Raw genomic sequence first — 19,443 nt, 5'->3', positions numbered from 1 at the left:
TTTGCGGAATATAACTAAAGTGTGAACAGTTTGAACTGTTTTATGCCTCCGCAGTTTGACTGGCCTCTGGGTTAGAGTTTGCCCATGAAACAAGTCTTATGGTTTGACAGCTAGCGCAACCACTTGCGCATTTCAGTAGAATAAAATATTTTAGGCTAATTATTTCGTGACTTTGGTTCATATCCATTAAAGTAGTCATCCTAAACAAACGCACGCCCTTAAATTGAAAGCTTATCAGACGACAGCCAACCGCCGCCTTCTTAAGGCAACACAAACAACAACAAAAAAAACAGTTGTGACTGGTTGAAAACAATGAATAAAATACAAAAAAATAACAGCATGCATGAGAATATTTACAACATTTCTCTCTGGGGACATGCTATTGGGTAAGTTGCTGTTAAATTAAAATGATCCTTAACAAAGTAAATACTAACGGCTAGTCCACACACACAAATCTGCATTAATGCAACACTATGGTAACCCCTATATCAGAATAATCTTATGTAAATGTGACCAAACGAGAGTAATGGTCAACGGCACTTGTCACACACGGGTCTAAAGCTATTTCAGCTATTAATGCGTTATGTCATCTTAAAAACACCGCAAATGTGCGCATACTTAATACGCGTTATGAGGTTCGCAGCATGTGTTCGTCCGTGTTTATGGTAGGGCTGCGTGGTTTACGTCTCTTTTTCCACATTTATAAATGCAATAGGGCATATGCAGCAATGCTCCACGGAAACTGAGCAGCGCGATTTAGGAGGAGCCAGCGCCTATAACAACGTTTCTTTTCCTCTCGCTGTCACGGACGCGGGCGGATTGTTGTTATGTTAATATGGCGCTTCCCCACTATAGCCTCTCTAAGGAGCTAAAGAAGAGAAGTGGAAGTAGTTGAAGATTTCTCGGTGAGGGAGGCACAATTATTAAAAAAAATCACCCACACTACTGTACCCCCACCGAGAAAGCTACACGAGATCAGTCGAGGGGGTGTCGAATGATATGAAAGGCTACGAGTGAGCTTGTATAAAACCGGATAAAGCAAACATGTACTACAAATGTCAATCACACTGCGTCGACATTCAATAACACAGATATCCTTTGAAAAAATACACAGTACACCCGAAACACACAAGATCTCTCGCCGCCGTCTCGCTCTAACGCGCGGAGAATCAAGGGGACAGAGGCATTCCACGACCTCATTGCATATATATACTTGGATGGGCGTGGCTTCGCGGCTCCGCTCAGCCAATGGCGAGGCCGCGGCGGGGCGAAGGCGTTTCGATATGTTCGGAAGAGAAGTTCTCTAACAGCGCGAGCCCAGCACTGCTCAGAAAAGACAGATAGAGAATCAGGCGGCTGCAAAGGGTGGCAGTACGACCCTCTTTTGGGGGGGTCTGATTATAACAAAATATATACACACATATATGCATGCCCAGGGCCGCAAGATAGGTCATATGACGATTGTAGGTAATTTAGCAACCATCTAGACGTATATCTATACATTCTAAAATGCCTATTTTACTTTTCCTGATAGACACGTCCGCTTCTATGAATCAGCGCACTTATTTGGGTACGACGTATCTGGACATTGCTAAAGGCGCGGTTGAGATCTTTATGAAGGTAAACATAATTTTACCCCGACTTTTTCCGCTTACTGTTGTACCTTGTTGGAGTTAAGGATCCCTATTGACAGGATCGGTTGAAATGAATGTTTATTGTTTCGTTTTCTTTAACAGCTGCGTGCCCGAGACCCGGCTAGTAGAGGCGACAGGTACATGCTAGTTACATTTGATGATCCACCATACGGCGTCAAGGTAAAGAAATACTGCTAAATTGTGCTTGTATGTGGTTAAAGCGGAGGTATATTTCTGACAGTGAGACTCTACTGTCCCTCTGGTTCGTAGCATCGGGTCGGGCGGCATCCCGTTGACGAAAACGGCTATTTTTTGTTAAAATATCCGCAGACCCGGAGCAGCGCAGCCTCTGAACATGGCGGACATTTTGCTTTTGTGTTGGTAAAGCTCTCGAGCGCTGAGATGGAGGCGGAGAGATTTATTATCCACCGTGACGTAGTGCGTGACGTGTTGTCGGGTCAGCTCGGCCCGGATTGGACAAGCGGAGTGCCCTCTTTCTCATGCATCCGCTCTGTGGTTAACCTCGGCGTATTCTCATTGGTCACTGTAGCCTTAGCAAATCAACGTGATTTGATTTGTGAAACGGCAATCAATAAGCAAACGAGGATATGTTTCTCACTGGGCCTTGTTTGCTTCTTGGGTTCATTTTGCAATGCACTTTCTCAGAGGAGGTTGTGGAAAAACAAGCCGCAAGTTCCTTCCATCTCCACTTGATCAGCACATTCATCTCCCTCCCACTCATTTAGAAAATTCCCAAACACAATATACCTGTCAGGTTTCAAAACTAATGAATTATGTCGGAAACAGTCACGTTAGGTCACTGAATAAGTTCAAACATGCCTGTACGAAAGAACGAAACAGGGCTTCATCCCGATCAGAACATCAATTTTGCTTATTTCATTTGACCATTTAAATCAAATGTGGCCGCATTAAGCAGCACATGTGATGTGCTCATCGTTCTGCTGTTCGTTTAGGACACGTCTGAGATGTTTTTTAAATAAATGTTGTGACCATAGAAAACAGGATTGCAGTGTATCAATGTGCTTCAAGCCCATGCTGACCCATAACCCACATGTGACCTCTGCATTTAACCCATCCAGTGGATAGTGAACACACGCACTGCAGCGCCTGCGGAGCAAACGGGGGTTAGGTGCCTTGCTCAAGGCAAGAAGTCACCGTCTGGCGCTGAGAATCAAAACGGTGACCTTCTGGTTACGAGTCCCACTCTCTAGGCCACAACTGCCCCAGAATCAGTCAGAATAACATTTTGACACTACAACTCTACAAAAAAAAGAAGTAATTAATTTATTACATATTTGTTACGTATATATTAATGTATTTATATAGTAATAACACAGTGAATCACACATTCGGTATGATTAAGAGTCTTCAGACCATCCTTAAACACACAGTCATTCATCATTTCTTTGAATGCCTTCAATGCCCGATGTGAATTAAGTTGGATGGTTATCATGGTGATGGGTTTCATCATTTCATATGAATTAAAATTTTCCTCCATAATTTCTTCTTCCCTGGACTAGAACTCTATAATGGCTATTACTGGTGTGTTAACGTGACAGAGCGGTGTCCAGATTCTTTATTTGTAGTTTGACATTGACAATGAGAGTAGCGCTGCTCCTGAGTGCTTCACTAGTCGGACAATCTGGCAGGTAGCCAGTCACTCTCCTGAAGACCTTTTTACTCCATGCGTCTCCTGCAGTTTTCCCACCCTCTTTCAGTTTATCCATGATAATCTGAGGCTGACTTCCAAGTGCCTATAACGTAATGCTCATCGCTATGCACTGGATGGATCATGCAGCCATACATATATGTCTACATCCATTTAAATACTTTAATGAGAATGAGTAAGTGCAAATGTGTTACATTGTTTCCGTACTAGGTCTTTGTTTGAGATGCTAAATAAGCGTTATGAAATGTTATAACCGCTCTCTTACATAAGCGGCCAGCCTTCTCTGAGCTATTCATGGCCAGCTTGTCCCTCCTGTCTGTTTAAAAAAAATACTTCTCAGCCAAGCTGGGCCTCTTCAGAATTAGCAACCAGACTAACCCAGTTCTCGACAAGAATACGCTGGGCAAGTACCAGCCGAGCAAGAATCTGGTCTCTGTGTCTGACAGACTGGCTTTTTTATTTCCTGTCAATTATTCATGAGATTTTCAGCAGCTAATCAGTGAAGAGTTTCAGTCAGCCTCCAGTCTCCATAAAGCTCTCTTTTCCTGTTTGTGCGCTCTCTCATTGTTGTTAAGTTAACATGGGTGTTTTTGTCAATCACTGCTTGAAATGTACTACGTGGCAGTGTGTAAAGGTACATCATCTGCTCATTGTTAGACAAACTCAGATGAGTCAACTTTTTGTAAACTGTATATCTGATTGATTTGTTTGGTGTCTGTGCTTGATTGATGGAAAAAAGCAAATGCGGGTGTAAAATCACGTGTGTGGGCTCTTCTAACTGCTGGGGATATGGGGGTCACAGCACATTATTCTTGGGTCTTGGGCCTTATGCATTCTAATGAATTCAACTGACTTCATATAAAAGTGAAGTTAGACTAATCTTCTAATAAAGACTAGACTAATAAAGTTGTGCCTTATCGTACCGGCATGTGAAACATGCCTTATCTCGCCGTGAATCTTGTTGCGCTGGAGTGGCTTTTGTTTCTTCTCTTGACAGATAGGAAGGCCAAATATTCCTTCAGAAACACACAAGCCTCATTCACATGTAGAGTTCATAGAACAGATATTTTGTAATCTTTATAGATGCTTGATATATTATGGAGATCCATCCGTGCCCTGTAATGAGACGGTTCACAGCTCTCATACCATTAGAGGGACAGTTCTAGTCCCTGCTCGACTTTTCAAGACCTCATCCCACATGACTACAATCATCGCCCTGCAAACCGACCCTACTCCTGCAAAACGGGTGGTTGTGTGTAACCAAGTGCAATGGTTATCTATGATCAGCTCAACCTTTAGGCAGTACTAGAGATTAAAACCTGGAAACGAGGCAACCTGATCCCTGAATAATACTAAGGCCATAAGGGCAGTCGCTCCCAGCAGTGCTTATCCCGCGTGTGCTGTGTGAATTCATCCTGGGTGTCACGTGTTTTTTCTGTTTTGATGATTCGTCCTCCACGATCACAAGAGCTGTATTTATATGGCTGGTTTCCTCAGAAGAGGATCTTAACGGTGAACAAGCACTTATCTGTCAGTTTATGTAGAAATGCTCATTTGTTTCTGCCACCTGTCCTGCGCTCGGAGGGGCATGTTTTATGGCATGCTAATTTGGAGACAAAGATATAACACAGTATTGTAAATAACGCAGCTTTCTGTTTGTTGAACAGTATTACTTATGGTCAGCGTATACATTTAGCTTTGAGGGACATATATGGGTGAATCGCTTGAAAGTTGTCAAGAAATGCACTCAAGTGGAGAATAAAAAGGAAAAAGAAAACAATTGTGTAGAAAATAATGAATGCATGAAAGAGCACTTTTTACATCACTATAATTCTTATTTCTGTAAAAATTTAATCAAAACATAAGGTGGAAATGTGCTTCATTGTCATAAAAATATTACAATGCAAGAAATATTAACCCGCTTCATTTTTTGAAGGCAAAATGTGAGATTTTTATCAATGAGATGGTTCATAATGTTTTCTTTCCTCGGCTGGATCGCTTTGGCTTTCCATTCTTTAACGAAGGGTTTGATTTCACATTTCCTCTCTTAAAGCTACAATTGAGGTATTATCCTGTCTCTTGGCTCTTTACTCCGTGTTCACATTCCTTATTCTCTCCCATCTTCTTCTGCCTCGATGGGCAAGCATGTGATTAAGGAGGGTCTGATTGCAGTCACACATCTTCACAGTCAATAAATTGTTAATGCGCGGAGAACGAAAGAGGGAGGGGAAAAAATAGAATTACTCTGTTGCTTGAATTATTGAGTGCCAGTTAGAAGATCTCACGCTTGAAGCCTTTCTTTTTTTGCTCCATACATGGACATTAAACTAAACCCTCAAGCCCCCTACCGACCAAGCTCTGCCTGCTTTGTACTACGGTGCCCTCAACACGCACACACACACAATCTAAATGAGAACATTCCATACACTGTAAACATTTTCTGTAGAAATTACAGTATTGCTGGCAGCAGTTTGCCAGTAACTTACTATAGTTTTACATTTATGTAATTTACTGGCAACAGTTTGTTCAAAGATAAATGATCATTAAACATTAACAAGTCTTTATCCTTTTTGCCTCTTCTGGGAACCAAAATTAGATTAAAAACAGAAAAAGGTTTATGTGGATTTCTGGTTCCCAGAATGCTTTGCATGAGGCTGTTATTTTATCTTTTTTTCTGTAAAAACAAAGACTTGTTAATGTTTGATATTCATTAAACGACAATAAATTAGATCAATATAAATCGACAGTAAGTTACTGGCAACTAGCTGCATAACTACAGCAAAAATCTTTACAGTGTAGACTTTGATTGTCTTTATACACAGCTAGTCATAAACAATATAACCTAACCCACATGTTATTAATACATATTTAATATATTTCACTTCTGGCTGCAAATTTGTTCTCAAAAATAGTTGGCTACACACAACACCTGTTAAGTCCTCTGCTATTTTTGGATTTACAATGTATGCGTGATTATATAATGTGTTAATTTATTCACACTGAGTAATGTAGCGTGAAGCAGGAATCATTTGTAAAAGCAGATTTAGTGAACTGTTAACCTCTGTTCTCGGCATCTGAACTCATTATATTGTTTTTCTCTCTTAGAAGTACTGTAATGACTGTATTCTTTTGCAGCGAGAAGCAATGTGGTTAGTAACCACTTAATGTTTTTTTTAAAAATAGCACAAATTAAACCTTATGCAGCAGATCTGTACGAGCCTGCCTACATATATGCACATATGCAACTAGCAGACACAAACAAAACAGTACTCATTCACACACACACACACACACCCATTGTCTGACTGTACTTTAATGTTTTTTTGTTTTTTCTCCAACGTTTTCCATCTCTTGTTATTATGTCCTATTATGTATCATCTGTAGGTTATCTTTTATGCACTTTATCTTGCAAGATGAAAGAGTGTGAAATGAATGAAAACACTGGGACTTTTTGTATGGGTAATATTTGATGACATTTTAAATGAAATGGTTTTTGGACCAAACTAAAATGTATATTTTGTTTATTTTGTTTCAAAACTGGTTTGTGAGTCAGTTCACAAACGTCCCAGCAGTAACCACAGGTGCAATTCAGCAACTACAGAAATGTTTGACTAAGTTTGAAAACCAAGAACTGGCCAGATGTCTTTTGCTTAACTTTTAACTTTATGTAATTTTTTTATATGAAATACAAACTTAAACGTGATTTTGTTCTATGGTTCATTAAAATCATTGATGTTTTGTTATACATTCTTAAAGGAATAAAGTTGAAATTGAAATTCTGTCAATATTTGCACACCCTCTTTCAAACCTGTATGACTTTCTTTCTTCTGCAGAACACAAAAGAATAGAATTTAGAAAATGTTAATAACAGAAAAACATTGGTCCCTATTGAGTTGCATTGGTTTCTAATTTGCATTCATTGGGGACCAGCGGTTTTTGGTTATCAACATTCTTCAAAACTTCTTCATTCGTGTTTTGCAGAAAAAAAAGGAAATGACACAGGTTTAAAATGACAACAGGGTTAGTAAATGATGACAGAATTTTCATTTGGAAGACGAACGAGCCTATTCCTTTAACTGTTGTTTAAGAGGAACTATTCATGTGAATGACGTCCAGTAAGTGATGTCACCATCCAAAGGGTTTCCAAGGTTACACAACTATTTACATCACTTCTGTGTGTGTTGATGTATGTTGTAGGCGGGTTGGAAAGAGAATCATGCCACATTCATGAGTGAGCTGAAGAACCTGCAGGCATCTGGATTGACGTCACTGGGTCACGCTCTCCGTACTGCCTTCGACCTGCTTAATCTCAACAGATTAGTCTCTGGCATTGACAACTATGGTCAGGTAATAATGACATCCCCCTTAGTACTCAGCGAGCCCACTAATATTTAATATCATATATTATTAGTAGATTATATATAGTTATTAAAGTAACTTACTCTATATGTCATTGAACAAGTGAAAGGAATATTGTCACAAATTATCAAACCAAATTTTATATTTAAATAGTCAAATATCAAGGCCCTTCACCTCAAATGTACTTAGCAAACCAGTTTAAAAGCAAACGAATCAGAGAATTTCCAGTCAGCGTGTACTGGAGTTTTGCATAAAATGTTCCTCTATGAGAAAGTGGCTGGAATGAAGCCATTACTTAAAAATAACTATATTACAGCTCATGTAAATTTTGCCAGAATGCATAAGAGTGACCCAGAGAACATATGGGAAAATATTCTGTGGTCCAAAGCTGCAAACCTGACGCTGCAATAAATAACATCCATTCAGAGAGGATTTGTAGTAGAGATGCCTTTAACAACAGAGACAATTTCAATAGAAGACCAGTGTCATCTACACTTTGTTGAATTGTTAAAATAAATAAGGAACAACATTTAACTGGATTATTTGTTTGAGTTTATAGCGTATATGGTATCTGTAAAAAGTCTGAAAGAGCAGGCTGGATTAGGCTACCTGAAATAGCAGACAGACAGAGAGAGTGTGTGATAACCCTTAGGTTTTTAGTGAAAGCTGAAGTGAGTAACTCAGTGCTGACCCCTTAAGGAAAGATAGAGATGTGCATCTTGTGCTCACACAATTAAAGAAATAGTTCAGCTAAAATAGAAAATCATAATTTCTCACCCTCATGCCACCCTAAATGTATAGGCTTCCTTTCTGCTGTTGAACACAAACTAATATTTTATAAAATATTTGTCACTACATGACCTTATATGAGTTATATTGTCACTATACTTGTCATTTTGTGAGTTTAGATGTCTTACGGGTATCAGTTTTTTTCCGCACACACCGAATTCTTCATCTCAGAAGACGTTTGCTAACACACAGGAGTGATTTGGATTACCCTATGCGGGATGTGTGCGCTTTTCAGAGTTTCAACATTTAGTGACCTACGTATACTGTATATTTACTGTATATGAAGTAACAAATATTTTAATTTTGACTAAAGATAGGATGTCATTTTAACATTTATTCATTAAGGAGACGTTTTTCTATACCTAAAGATGAGAGAGCATTTGACAAGGTTACAAATCATATACATCTGGGATGGCACGACATTGAGTATATTATATAGTTATGCATTATGAATTACGTATCAACATGTATGCAATTAAAGAAGAGATAGATTTCCACTGACCTGTGTAGAAATGAAGTTGACATGCTATGGTATGCTTATAATTTAACTGAAAAGTGAGATTCATTGCAACACATTGCATTTGGTGGGGTTCTATCTGAATCTCCTTTGTATAAACAGAAAGTGGCACTCAAATTGTTGTTCTGATAAATCATAGGTACTATGTTTTGTTATTGTTGATAGAAAAAGGCAAAATCATTTTGATCAACGGTCTCAAATATTTCACATTTTAGCAGTTTGGAAATGATATCCTTTATTCTAGGGTCGGAACCCTTTCTTCCTGGAGCCATCAGTCATTATTACGATAACAGACGGAAACAAACTGACACACAGTTCTGGGGTTGCTGAGGAGGTGAGAGACAAATGGCAATAAATGTTCCTCAGTTGGTACATGGATATAACTCTTTTGATGTATTATGATACCGTAATTCTTTAGGATGTCTGTCTTTTTCACCCTTTAGCTACACCTGCCACTGAATTCTCCCTTGCCGGGCAGCGAGTTGACCAAAGAGCCGTTCCGCTGGGACCAGCGACTCTTCGCCCTGGTGCTGCGGCTACCGGGGTTAGCTGTGACCGATGGGGAGCAGCTGGGCAGTGTGCCCACCGATGAGTCTGCTATCACTCAGATGTGTGAGGTCACTGGAGGTACAGTACATACAGACTTCCATTGGCAGTAAATTCAACCAGCGAGAACATTTCATATTAGTAAATAATGTATATTCTTCATTATAAATAAACGCTTTTTAAAACTTTGTTTTTGGTTTGTCATGTGTGTCTTTTTCTCACTCTCTCTCTAAAAGGTCGTTCTTACTGTGTACGGACACAAAGGATGCTGAACCAGTGCCTTGAGTCTCTTGTCCAAAAGGTTTTAAGTGGAGTTGTAATACACTTTGAGAAAAGCGGTCCAGATCCACCTGCAATAGGTGAAGGTAGGTACAAATGTGCATCTCACAGTGATGACACACCATTTTAAAGACAACAAGGTAGTGTGATTTTATGCCAACCTTGTAAATATTTATAATGTTATCAATACACAATGCGGACAAACATGCATTTTCCAGATTACTCAACATTGTTCAAACATTCTCTTGGTACAGATGGATTAGTGGATCCTGCCCGTCCTTTGACCTCCTTCAGTCCACAACCCTGGCACAGCTGTCACAAGCTCATCTATGTCCGACCAAACCCCAAGACGGGGGTACCTGTGGGTCACTGGCCAATACCAGAATCCTTCTGGCCTGACCAGAACTCCCCCACTCTGGTAAATAACAAAACAATTTTTACTTTAATATTGTCGAAAGTGCTGTACTTCCTATAGCCAGTCAGCCATTTATTTAACTCCGGGTCATTGGCATTGTCTTGCGCATTGAAATAGAAAAGTACCAGGCAGAGGGTTGCAAAAGAGGTTATAGGTGTGTTAGTATCTGCTGATACAAGCGGAAAGTGGATGAAGCAATTTATTTGCCAAAGGTAAAGACCTCTGAAAACTAAAGGTTAGCTTTCACACTCAAACTTCGCTGATGAATGGAGATGAAGATAAGGGGGCTGAAAGGAGATAAAGAGGTGGTAACATGAGAAAAAGCTTCACTGTCCTGAGGTTTCCCACCCCCTCAATGTCTATTCTTTCTTGAACAAGTGCACTGTAGAGACAGCAACTGGTGCTGTGCCAAAGTGCCACAGCTCAGCTCATCTTGTGGGCAGCGTGAGAGCGTTAGCCAACAAAATTCGACTGCTAAAGCACCGGCCTGCATGCTTAACAGAGCTTTAACACTTACCGTGTAGGTGCATATGTAGTTAGCAATGTGTCTAATAGCAAATGCCAAATGAAGCTGCCCATGTTTGTTTTAAATTTAATTGAATTCTTTGTGTTGTCAATGCATGTCATGTTTACATTCGTCCTTTCATGCAAGACGAGAAAATGTAAATAAGCCTGATGACCCTTTCATTTCCATTAGACGATATGCGAAAAATTGCTTATTGCAGTATGAAATAAGATAATGCTTAACGTTTAAAAATCTGTTGAAATTATTTTAAAATATATAAAAAAACTAAAATTATGCTACACTTTGGGAAAAGAAAGTATGACTCTGCATTGACCTAAAACTTTGACTATACATAACTTTTCAAAGTGTTAAAATCATCTATTTACTGCAAAAAACTATGAAACATATTTTAAAACAAAAATGTATACTGTATCACATACTGGAAAAAAGCATCTTTCTGCCTGCATCGACCTATCACTCACCTCACCTATAACTTTAACTATTTCAATAAATAATATTTCAAATAATATAGCAAATTTCTACAAATTTCAATACTTTTGCTGCCCACATTTTCCATGCCATGTGACACACTAAAATAAATATGTAATCCATAAAAATAAATAAAATAAGTTATAAATAATTAAGTTTTTATAGGACTAAAAAGGTATATATATATTGTTTTTTAAAGCACAGTTTTGTGACCAGTAAGGAATATTTTTCACCCATTGGCAGGTGTGGTAAAAAGTCTGAGAACCTGCTTTTACTTCAGCAGAAATACACCCTGAAGCACAACTTCTCGTTTACACAACAGTTTAAGTTTATTCACAAATTTCACATCTCATTTGGCTCACAGCACTTGGTGACAAAACTATTCCTTTGGTTTATTTAGAGTTCAGCGAGTCTGTTATGAGAATATCTGCTGAGGGACTGAACAGCTTGTGTTGTCATGTGCCAGAAACACATGGATCATTATCCACTGGCACTGTGATAACAGGATGAACTGTAATTTATCAGATATATATCCTCTGTAAACCCATTGTGGATTTCTGTGTAATGACACATCTTTCGCTTTTCAGCCACCTCGCAGTTCCCATCCTGTGGTGAGGTTTTCCTGTGTGGACTGTGAGCCGATGGTTATCGACAAACTGCCGTTTGACAAATATGAGTTGGAACCTTCGCCGCTCACACAATACATCTTGGAGAGGAAATCTCCTCACATGTGCTGGCAGGTGGTTTGGCATTTCACACAACCATTTCATTTGTTATAGCTGTATTTAGCATGTGATATTTTACAAGCCTCAGACTGCCGGCTGGGTGCAGTACAGTTTCATGGAGGAATATGTCATGGTGTTGCTATGAAAAGAGGAAAAAGAAACCGTGGGCGTTTCGTTTTCATATTAACTGGAATGTAGAATACAAACGCCTACAATATGTTTTCAATTCTAGGTTTGATGTTTTAAACACATTTAGAGTCAAGGTTGTATAAGGCCTGTATCTTGTGATTGGTCAAACCTCATTTGGCAAGCATCACTGTTATTATTGCTCATAGTGGTTATAGCTTCTCTTCCATTACTTTTTTAATGGCCACCGCTTGGGGGAAAACTCGCAGTGACGTTTTTATTTAAAGTAATAGTTTAGTAATATCCAAATTTGAAAATTCCCAACTCTTCCTTTAAAGGAATACTCCACCCAAAAAGGAAAATTCTTCTTGTTGTTCTCTAGTTGTTCCAAACATGTATACATTGAATGATCACATCGATTGAATACAAAGAGAGATATTTTGTTATAATGTTAGCAACCAACAGTTCAGAAGCACCATTGACTTCCATTGTAGGACAAATTTGAATGGTAGTCAAAAGTGCCCCAGAACTGTCTGTTTTCCTATATTCCTCAAAATATCTTCTTGTGTGTTCAACAGAACCAAAACATTACTAAAATCTGGTGCTTTTGGGGGGAGTTTACCTTTAAGTGTTAAAAAAAGTTGAAAAAGAGACTCGAGGTTCTTAGAAATGACTCACACATGACAGTGACAGGAAAACAAATTTCTAGTGCTGTCAAATCTATTTTTTCCAAAAATATTTTTTGTGTTCATATAATATACAGTATGTGTGTGTTGTGTATATGTATATGTACACACATACAGCCGCAAAAAGAATTGAGAGACCATTCAAAATTATTGTCATTTCAAATCAGCATTTCTAGATGTATTCGGGCCATTCCAGTCTAGTGTCTGTTGAATTTCAACAAAATCAAACGTCAGGAATGACATAAAGTCATGCATCAGCAATGTGAAAGACTGACAGCATGACAAGACGCATGAACCTTTTATTGAACTTTTCCTAAATACATGTAGAAATCCTACTGTATTAATGCTTACAAGTGTACTTGTGACTGAGTGTATGAACTTGTTATCTTTGCGGTATTTGAGGTCTAAAAAATACAGAGCATCTTTTCTGGTATTTTGACCTGTTTCTGCAAATACATGCAAATAGAAACAATATTTTTATTTGAAATTTGGGAGGAATATTGTTAGTTGTTAGTATTGTTAGTGATCATTTAACCTTCACATAAATATACATTTATACTTAAATATAATTGACATTATGTACCAATATAAATGCGTATATATTACACACATTTCCTAAATATATATGTTTGTGTTTTTATATTTACATATAAACATATAAGCACAACATTTATTTCGGAATCGATAAGACAGCACTATTAATTATATGTACGTTTTTATATATATATATTTTTTTTAAAACATCTAGTACAAAAGAGCAATGACTGTGTATATTTACTTAAACTATATATAAACTACAAATGTATAGATGTTTTCGTCGGATGCATGCACCTGGCCTGATACTAACTTCGTTTGGTTACAGTTTATTTTATATTTAATTTATAAATATTTAATGATTGACTATACTACTTATACTATTCATTCATATTTTATTGTATATTCATTTTATTAAATTGAAATGACTCAACAGTTATTGATTATTTGCGGGGATCCACCGGAAGATAAGTTTGTGCCACATAGTTTATATAGTGTATGTTACTATATTTAAAGTATAACAGTACTTATAAATACCTTAATTAATGCCTTTTCCCAGTTTATGTTTTTTCAAAAAACAAAAACAAATATTTTTGTAATAGCCATCAAGCAACACAGGGACTCACTTAGCAAAACAGTAACGAAATGCTAAATGAAAGCAACTCATTTATTTTCCAGCATATATATAGGGACAACTATAGCGGACTGGTCTCTAAGGCACCTTCTGCCTTAATGAGGCATTGATAAATGTCATGTGAGATCAGGGCTCTCAGGAGAGAGAAAGTAAACAGTGTTTAACTCCTCTTCTCTGTCACCCAGGTGTTTGTGAACTGCAGTGGAAAACACAGTGATGTAGCCCACCCGTTCGGTTACCTGAAAGCCAGCACTTCTCTAACCTGCGTCAACCTCTTCGTCATGCCTTACAACTTTCCCGTTCTGTTGCCGCTTCTCGGTATGAGAGTTTCCACCTGTCTATTTCCATCGAATGTTCAAATAAAGATATTCTCATAACTTATTTATATATTGTAAATGCATCTTCTCATTTTCTCTTGACAGAGGATTTGTTTAAGGTGCACAAGCTGAAACCAAACCTCAAGTGGCGGCAGGCATTTGAAATGTACCTTAAGTCCACGCCTCCGTACTTTCTCCTGGTGAGACATTGCGGCTTGCCCGAGTTTTGCACAGAAGACAGAAGTGATTTGCATGCAAGATAGCAATCTTCTCTGTGCATATAAATTGGTGCGATGTACAGTTCATGTGGATTCTATCACCGACCTCTATCATTGAGTTGGATTTGTTCTATTGTCTGTTAACTACTGTATTGAGGTCAAGCGTACTGTATGTGCTCAGATGTGCAGATTCATGCTGAGTGTGTCCTCATTATCACTTCCTTTGTCTCTCCTTCTCTTTGTCTGATTGCAGCCTCTCAAGAAGGCGCTGAGGATGATGGGAGCCCCCAATCTCATCTCAGACAACATGGATTGTGGTCTGAGCTACAGTGTCATTTCCTATCTTAAAAAGCTCAGTCAACAGGTGAGCATATCTGCTCTGTTCACTGACAGATAAAAGAATGGTATTTTTATCTTAATAGATTAGATGCAATAAGTCGTGATGACAAATATTAAACACTGTGCTGTTCATTTTGATGAAGAATCACACTGTCACATGCATTAAATGTGTTTAATGCATGTGACAGTGTATTTAGTTAGAAACTGGAAAATATCGGTTCTGTTCTGTATAGGAACTTAGTTATTTGTGTGTTCTGCAGGCAAAGATGGAATCAGACCGTCTAATTGTGTCTGTCGGGAAGAAGCCTCCACCAGAAGCAGGCATCAAGGTGAAGAACCACTCGAGCACCCTGTCTCTTGCACACCGCCGGGATTTCAAGCAGCTCCTGCAGGGGATCACGGGCGAGGTGCCCTTCCGACTCATCGACATGAATTTCAAAGAGTTTGCTGGTTTCCAAATCGGACTGCTCAACAAGGTGCACACTATTTGACTGGAGCTCAATTAAAGAAGAGATCATTTTTCCTGTTCATGTGTGTGGGTCATATTGGATTTATTACAAGTTAGACTGATTTTGTAATATGATAATGGTAGAATAATGTCTGTTTGAATGTCTCTGTCTGTCATACATGTCAAGTCATAAGTATATGTAAAATAACATGTGAATCTATTTTCCTTCTTTTCAAGGATTTAAAGCCCCAGGCCTACAGGAATGCCTATGATATTCCACGACGGAATCTGTTAGATCAAGTGACTCGCATGCGTTCCAACCTGTTGAGGACAACACAGAAGCTCCTCAGAGGCCAAGATGATGGTAAATTCACTAAGGCATAAATGCAAAGTTTTTAGTTTGACTAAAATCTGTCGAAACACGTCAGATATCATGAAATTTTAAAGGGATAGATCACACACAAAAAAAATGTAGTTATCATTTATTCACCCTCATGTAATTCAAACCCAGTATATGATGCTTTCTTCAGTGTAACACGAAAGAAAATGTATCTTTTGTCTCCCAACATTAGAATCAATGGGGTTCGGTTGTTGTTTATTAACGTTCTTCAAAATATCTTTTGTGTTCTCTGTTCTGAAGAAAGAAAGTCTTCAGGTTTGAAACAAAATGAGGTTTATTGATGAATAAGTTCATCAATAAAGAGTTATTGATGAAAGTATTTTCATTTTGGGGTGAACTAAACCTTTAACAACGACAATATGCATTTAACATGGCAACAGTTTTCTTATTTAAAACTACTTTTATAGATTACCCATTAATCAAAGGTTTTTTATGTTACTCCACAGACTCTTTACACAGTATTCCAGTGGGGCAGATGGGAAATTATCAGGAGTATTTGAAGATGATGCCATCACCTCTGCGTGAGATTGATACGGATCAACCCAAACGACTGCACACATTTGGCAACCCATTCAAACAGGACAAGAAGGTGCTTGTTTGTCTAACATATGTGACCCTGGACCACAAAACATAAGAGTCAATTTATTTAAATTGAGATTTCCAAATATATATATATTTTTTCAAATTTACAAAATAACTTAATGGGGCATCAACATGGACCTTTACTTAATATCGTAATGATTTTTGACATAAAAGAAAAACAATCATTTTGACCAATACAATGTTTTGTTGACTATTGCTACAAATATACCCGTGCTACTTATGACTGGTTTTGTGGTTCAGGTCACATTTGATTTTCCACTAATGAACATTGTTTCAATGCACTGAATTTTACTATGTCATGTCCACACCCACTGGAAAGTGCCTCCTGTGCTAACTCCTATGTTTTTTCTTCTTCTTTGAAATCAGGGAATGATGATAGATGAAGCAGATGAGTTTGTAACAGGCCCACAGAATAAGAAGCGTGGAAACACAGGTGATCCCAACTCAGGCACCGCCCTGAAGAGACGGAGAAGTATGTCTCCACTTCTGCGGCGGCCCCAAACACCTCCCATAATAACAAATCATGTACTTGGCAAGGGCACCGCAGGGACCCAGGGTCAGCAAGGAATCATCAAACCTATTCCTCTCCACAAAGGTAAAATCCTATGAGCTTTGGGGTTTAGATGAGCCAAGGTTTCACCTGATCTTGTACCCTAGGGTTTCCAAAAAAAACATATTAAACCTAAATGTGGGTTCAAACTGTCGGTCTGTAGTTTGAATTCTTTTCACCAATCATTTCCCAATAAAGCATTAACTGAATCAGTGTGGTTACTAAACTAACATCCAAACCACTTACTGAACTGCAAGTCAAACTTTCCACCATTCGAAAAAAATCTGTAGTATTTACGATTGCCTCCATCTGTCGAGAGATAATGTTGTGGTTTAGCCAGTGTATTGAAAAACGTCCATTAAGCATTAATATATCCTGATGTGGTTTACTTTACAGGAATAGAGGGTAACAATGTAGCGGGCACAGAAAGTAATGGAGAGCAAACGCCGGACGGCGATATCGGAGATGGCTGGCCTGGAGAAGTGGATGATGTGGGAGGAGAATCTGCCACCCCAGAAGAGAGGGAAGAGGTGGACACACCAGATGGTGGGGAGGAGAGAATGGAATTGGAGAACTGTGTGGATGAGAGACCCTCCGATCATACACAGAACTGTGAGGACCTGAGTCCTCCAAGCCAAGAGGAGGCGATGGAGGGAAACGGAGGTGACGCTCCGGAACAGGGCACTATAGTTATGATTCCTCTAGAGGGTAGTAATGCAGAGCTGCGCACTCGAGTCATCAAAGAGGTCCGCAAGCCTGGCCGGAGTGAGTGTCTATTTATACATTTATTCTATATACGCTGGTTTAAAGGGATACTTCACCCAAAAATGAAAATTCGGTCATCATTTACTCACCTTCAAGTTACTCCAAATCTGTATACATTTCTTTGCTCTGTGATCATCAGAACAGATTTGGAACAACTCGAAGGTGAGTAAATGATGACAGAATTTTTGTGTGCGGCTAAAATCTGTTCCTTATTCTTTTATGAAGATCATGAAGCGATATTTAGATTACTGGAGGAGGTGAAGGGACCAGTATCAGTACAGAGGTACTTCATTCATCATGCCATCAAAGAGGCAGCCAGGTAAGAGCTCTCTTCAGGTACTCAACATCTCTTTTATGTTCTTCTCATTTGTGACACCATTTTGGTTGAACTATCCCTTGAAATCGGGTGCACACTTTGCAATTTTAGCAGTCTAATTTTGAGAATCCTTAAAGAACTTCCTAGGCCTAAATCTGTAGTCTAGTCAAAGACAATTTGGTATTAAAGAGTATCTTAAGCTTTCTTTCTCTCTCTCAGGTTTAAGAAACGTGTGCTGATCCAACAGCTGGAGACTGCTCTGGAGGAGATAGAGAACACACAGGTGTTACCTGCACAGCTCAACAACATCCATGGCAGATAGTGAGACCCGCACCTGAGAAACACGCATGAACACCAGGAGCGGCGGGCCACGCCAGCTGAATGCCCTGGTTTGAGAGCCGGCCATCCGAGGGATGGAGGAGATGTGGTCCAGACTGTTCCTGAACCTCTCAATTAAATTTAAAAGAGTACTCACAATGTAGAGCGTTCTAGTAGTTCTGGTTCTCCAGGAGATGGCCTGAAACCTACCATCATTTAAGAATAATAGATGGTTCTTGAATAAGCACACTCCAGTAAAGCAAAGTCTCACACACTGTGTAAAATAACAGGGTCATCCAATGCACACGTCGGTATATCTGTTACGCGGAATTATTGCTTTGTGTGTAGATTACATGTCCGCTGTTTTTGACATTGACGGATTGATTGTTGAATAGTGTGGAAAACCTATGTTGGATTTGTGTTTGCATAAAATGCCCACAACCCATGAGGTTAACAACAAAGTTGGACCTTCAAAGCAGTCTGGAGAGCTACACTGTTGTATAGTAGATTTCTTAAAAGCAATAACAATCATCAGTATGCCAAGCTCAGTTTTACTCCCAAAAACATACAGTTAAGACTGTTTTACAGATGTTTCATCCAGTCAGATCCTCAAAGATCCTCGAGTTTGTGGATTCAGTGTGACATCTCAAAAGGCCTGTTCTTGTATTTGTGGTAATATGTAAGGTCACATACTAGATTAGTGTCATTAAGCAAAATATTTCAATATGCAGTGTCCTATAAGCAATATAGTATCTAATGAAAACTGTCACACTCATCTAAAAGAAAAGGTTCTAACACAAATGATGAAGCCATGAGCAATTGGTCCACAACAGAGCTTTGATGAGGCTGTGTTTCAGTAAGCAATGCTCTTTACCCTTTCATCTGAGTTAGATGACGAAGTAGTTTTATTTCACAGACGTACATTAGTGACCCAGTTGTTGTTATTGTTCATTTTTTTTAAAACAGATGTATACTTTTAATGTTGATAAATAATATAGATTATTTTTGGATGGTATTCCTACAAGAACATACAAATATTTTAAGAATTGTATAAAGCATTTTGTAAACTGATATTGTATAGAAAAAGTTTTATGATTTTTTTATAAAAACGATAAAAACTTGAAGAAACATTTCAAAGGAAAATGTGTACGTTGTGTTTTCGTTGAAATTGTGCTTTGGTTGGTGTAAGCGATCTGATTAGCATGTTATTTATACATTTAAAAAGTGTAAAGTACATAAGG

General features: G+C 38.6%; 1 protein-coding gene across 1 annotated transcript; it reads left to right on the top strand.

Moving 5' to 3' along the window:
• Positions 1-1,322: 1,322 nt before the first annotated feature.
• Positions 1,323-19,404, top strand: ints6l (integrator complex subunit 6 like). Its single transcript, XM_079479846.1, has 18 exons — positions 1,323-1,620; positions 1,737-1,814; positions 7,522-7,671; positions 9,234-9,323; positions 9,433-9,616; positions 9,772-9,900; positions 10,069-10,232; positions 11,811-11,963; positions 14,114-14,246; positions 14,351-14,445; positions 14,717-14,827; positions 15,063-15,278; positions 15,488-15,614; positions 16,097-16,239; positions 16,620-16,848; positions 17,200-17,568; positions 17,794-17,887; positions 18,104-19,404. Exons 1-18 carry the CDS (start codon positions 1,510-1,512, stop codon positions 18,204-18,206), a joined length of 2,679 nt encoding a protein of 892 aa, XP_079335972.1. The 5' UTR covers positions 1,323-1,509; the 3' UTR covers positions 18,207-19,404.
• The last annotated feature ends 39 nt before the right edge of the window (positions 19,405-19,443 follow it).

Source organism: Barbatula barbatula (assembly GCF_947034865.1).
Source record: "Barbatula barbatula genome assembly, chromosome: 18".
Lineage (NCBI taxonomy): Eukaryota > Metazoa > Chordata > Actinopteri > Cypriniformes > Nemacheilidae > Barbatula > Barbatula barbatula.
Note: the sequence above shows the minus strand (reverse complement) of the source record. Positions and strands in the feature narration are given on the sequence as shown.